The 3,647-nt window shown below is 41.9% G+C and overlaps 1 gene segment (V, D, J or C); it reads left to right on the forward strand.

Moving 5' to 3' along the window:
* The first annotated feature begins 2,613 nt into the window (after nt 1-2,613).
* LOC124976518 (T cell receptor alpha variable 22-like) lies at nt 2,614-3,419 on the forward strand. The segment is given in 2 exon segments: nt 2,614-2,744; nt 2,941-3,419. Coding segments are annotated over 2 exon segments (531 nt in total).
* Nucleotides 3,420-3,647: the final 228 nt, after the last annotated feature.

The raw sequence follows: 3,647 nt of genomic DNA on the forward strand, positions 1-3,647 counted from the left end.
GTATCTCTTGATGTAGTGTTGACTTTTTGCTTTCGTCTTTTTTTAGTCTGTCTTCTGATGTATTGATAAAGTTTTCCTTTTTCTCTTTTAAATTGTAGAAAATGTAAACCACATTTCTCTTCCTATAAGCATGGTTTAAGTTATATATATATATATACACACACACACATATATATATATCATATATATATCAATATATATCAATATATATTATGCATGTGAATTTCTCTTCTTTTTCTTTTTCCTTTCTTCTCTGTCAGTACTGGGGATTGGACCCAGGGCCTTGCACATGCCAGGCAAGTACTCTGTCACTGAGCTACAGTTCCAGCCCTTTTAAACTTTTATTTTAAGACAGGGTCTTGCTATGTTGACCAGGCTGGCCTTGAACTTGTGATCTTCCCACCTCAGCATAATTGGGACTACAAGGTGTCCCATGGCACCTGATTCTGTTTTTTTTCCTATACCCCATGTTATTTTTTGCTTTCCACAGTGTTATTCTACTTCATTTCTTCTTGCATATCCCATTTCTTCTTATAACATATTTTCTATCTTTAGAGTGATCTCAGTGGCTGGTTGGAGGAAACTACACACCAGCTATACGTAGGACAGTTATTTCAGAGTTTATCAAGTTAGCTGAAAAGCTACAGTTCTAGTGCACAAAAAAGAAAAGCAATAAAAATGAAAGTCATGCACATGATTATTAGAACATGAATTCACCCCCTTCTTCCTTTAAGCCTTTGTCCCAGGTCTTCCCACATCCCTGGAATGTTTCTCCCTGCTGGTCATGGGATGGCCTTTGCTTACCCTTGTCTCTGCTCCTGGGGAAACATGGCACATGCAAATAAATTACCCAGTTTACTGCCCTATTATATTTCATAGCAAATAACCAACAACACCTTGAGTTTCATCAGCAGAGGAAAGGGTGAATAAACTAAACATGCCATGATGTGGTGAGACAGTAGCAGAACTTATCTGTGCTGATGTAATAAGACTTAAAGGATTTATCCTTGAGTTTATAGAGTTACAGAAAGGTATGCACAAGATATGATTTTGTATCAAGTAAGAAACTATAAATGAAATACTATATATTGACTATTATTTCATATATGTGAAATTTGCTTATAAATTTATAGTGAAACACCTGAGAGAGTTTTTCTGCAAAAAGATGAAGAAAGAGTTGAGGTGATGAGTGGTGAAAGGGCCAGGATTGTATGGGAACTCAGAGGGCTTTGGTCCGTATGCAGTATTTTATTACTTCAATAATTCACATATTCATGAATTTTTCATAATATTAAAACTAATAAAAACTCATCAAAGCCATGATAAAGAATTATTCATATTCTTGTCTATCCTTCTCATAACAAGGCAGGAGAGGAGGAAAAAATGTTCACCTTTAGAAGGTTTTGTCTGACCACCCCATATGTAAGTGCTCTTCTGCTTCTGGGGCCATGCACCTTCACTTAATGCTCCTCTCAAGGCCCTACTCTTTGATTTTATTAGAGATAAGTGTATTTTGGTCTTTTCCAGTAGACTATAAACTAGTGTCTCCTCCCCTCTTTTCCACTTCCAGTGAAACTTGAATAAATGTTTATAGATTTATTTTGAACTAAATTAGAGAAGATCTAATCAACAGCACAGGATAATAACTACTAACTTATTTTAAAATATAACATCCATATATGACATTTAAAAAGTGGCCCTGGTCTTTGTGGTGCTGGAGATTGAAGCCAGAGTATTGTGCAATATGTTCTACCACTGAGCTACACCCCAAGTCCTAGAAGGGGTTCATTTTTTAAACCCTATTGAATCTAGAAGGTCATTTTGTTTTCTGACCATCTGCATTTCCTGCTGTGAATGTGGCTGGGTTCAGTGATTTTTTAGACTTGGTTGGTCTTCAATGACCTATGTTGATGGTTCTGTCCACCAGGGGGCACTCCAGGCTGCTGGAGGAATGACTGCGGAGGATCTCATCGGGTGAATAAAGAGAGGAGACCAGTGAATGTGAGCCAGTCAGATCACAACAGCAAGGTTAATATTGGTGTAAGTTCATGTCAGGTCTTCAGCTCTGCCATTCTATATAAAGCTCCAAAAAGCTGGAGTCCATATGTTTTATAAATCCATCATATGCTTATCCTGTTTTTCTTTTAATTGACTGAACTGATGTTTGAAACATTTTCATTGCAGATGGTGATTTGTTGAATTCAAGAAATTGTTTTTGCTTCTTAATACTCATTGCATACTATCAAACAGCTTTCCTTTATCAAAATTTTAATATAATTGATTTCTCAAAAATCTGTTAAACCATGTAATGGGAAATGGGCTTACTCTTTTGTGGTTCTTCAGTGTTCCATTTCACCCAGTTGAGGCATTGCTCCTTCTCTAAAATATCATCCCCCTTCCTCACATGAACCTCTTTGAAATTAACTGTTGTAAGAAGAATATACCCTTTTATCTTCATCCACCTGAAACAAGGCCCCCTACCCCTGCACTGTCCTCACACAATTCTGGAGCCACCACCACAGTCTCCTGGCCACTGTGGGTGGAGCTCCCTGTTAAGGGAAGGACAGAGCTCATATGTGACTGGGGCTCAGTGAGTCAGTGGGACCTGCTGCCTGGAAGAGCAAGCTTGTCTGGCCCCAGAGCTGACACCTGCAGAGCAGGGAGAAGGCCCCCAGCACCCAGGCCAGCAGCCATGCAGAGGAGACTGGGGGCTCTGCTGGGGCTTCTGTGGGTGCAGGTTTGCTGTGAGTTGGGTTCATCCCAGATGGGACTGGGGTGTTCTAGGGCTGACAGTGTGAGGGAGGGCAGGGGGAGCTGGCATGAAAACCCTTCCCTGTCCTCCATCCTCAGGGGTGTTTCCTGGGACATTCTATAGATTCGTAAACTGGTCATTGATTCCCCAGTGACATCCTCTGTGTCTGCTTTTCTCTTTCCAAGCAGGGGTGAGAGGGCAGCAGGTGGAGCAGAGTCCTTCAGCCCTGAGTCTCCAGGAGGGAACCAGTCATACTCTGACCTGCAATTTTTCCACCACCATGAACAATGTGCAGTGGTTCCGACAGAATCCTGGGAGTGGCCTCATCCGTCTGTTTTACGTGGCTTCAGGGACAAAGCAGGAGGGAAGGTTAAAGGCTACAGTGTATTCTAAGGAGCGCTACAGCACCCTGCACATCTCCACCTCCCAGCTGGAAGACTCAGGCACCTACCTCTGTGCAGCAGGGGCACAGTGCTCCCAGGGGACCTGCAGCCTGTCCCCAAACTGCAGGTGCACCTGCAGCCACAGCCTCTGCCTGAGGGAGGACTTGGCCAGCAGCGTGTGCACAGCTGTGGGTGTCCTGATTCACATCCTAGCACTGTCACCTCTGCTAACAGGAGACTTCTCAGTGCCTTCATCCCACTCGGGTGGACCCTTTTTCTCCTAAAAATTCCTTTTCATGGAAAAAGTTTCCTTCATGGAATCGCTAGAGCCTCTGAGAATGAGGTCAGGGTCCAAGTACTTTTAAAACAGATTCATTGTGTTAAAAAAGCTTGAAAAAATAGGATTGTTCATCAGTAGAAAAGAAATGATTCAGTGTTCCAGTTGATTGCACATTATTCAATTTTCCAGGAAAACAGTGAGAGCATGTGGGATATGTATGAAATATTCCGCT

This window comes from Sciurus carolinensis, chromosome 2 (genome assembly GCF_902686445.1).
Source record: "Sciurus carolinensis chromosome 2, mSciCar1.2, whole genome shotgun sequence".
Lineage (NCBI taxonomy): Eukaryota > Metazoa > Chordata > Mammalia > Rodentia > Sciuridae > Sciurus > Sciurus carolinensis.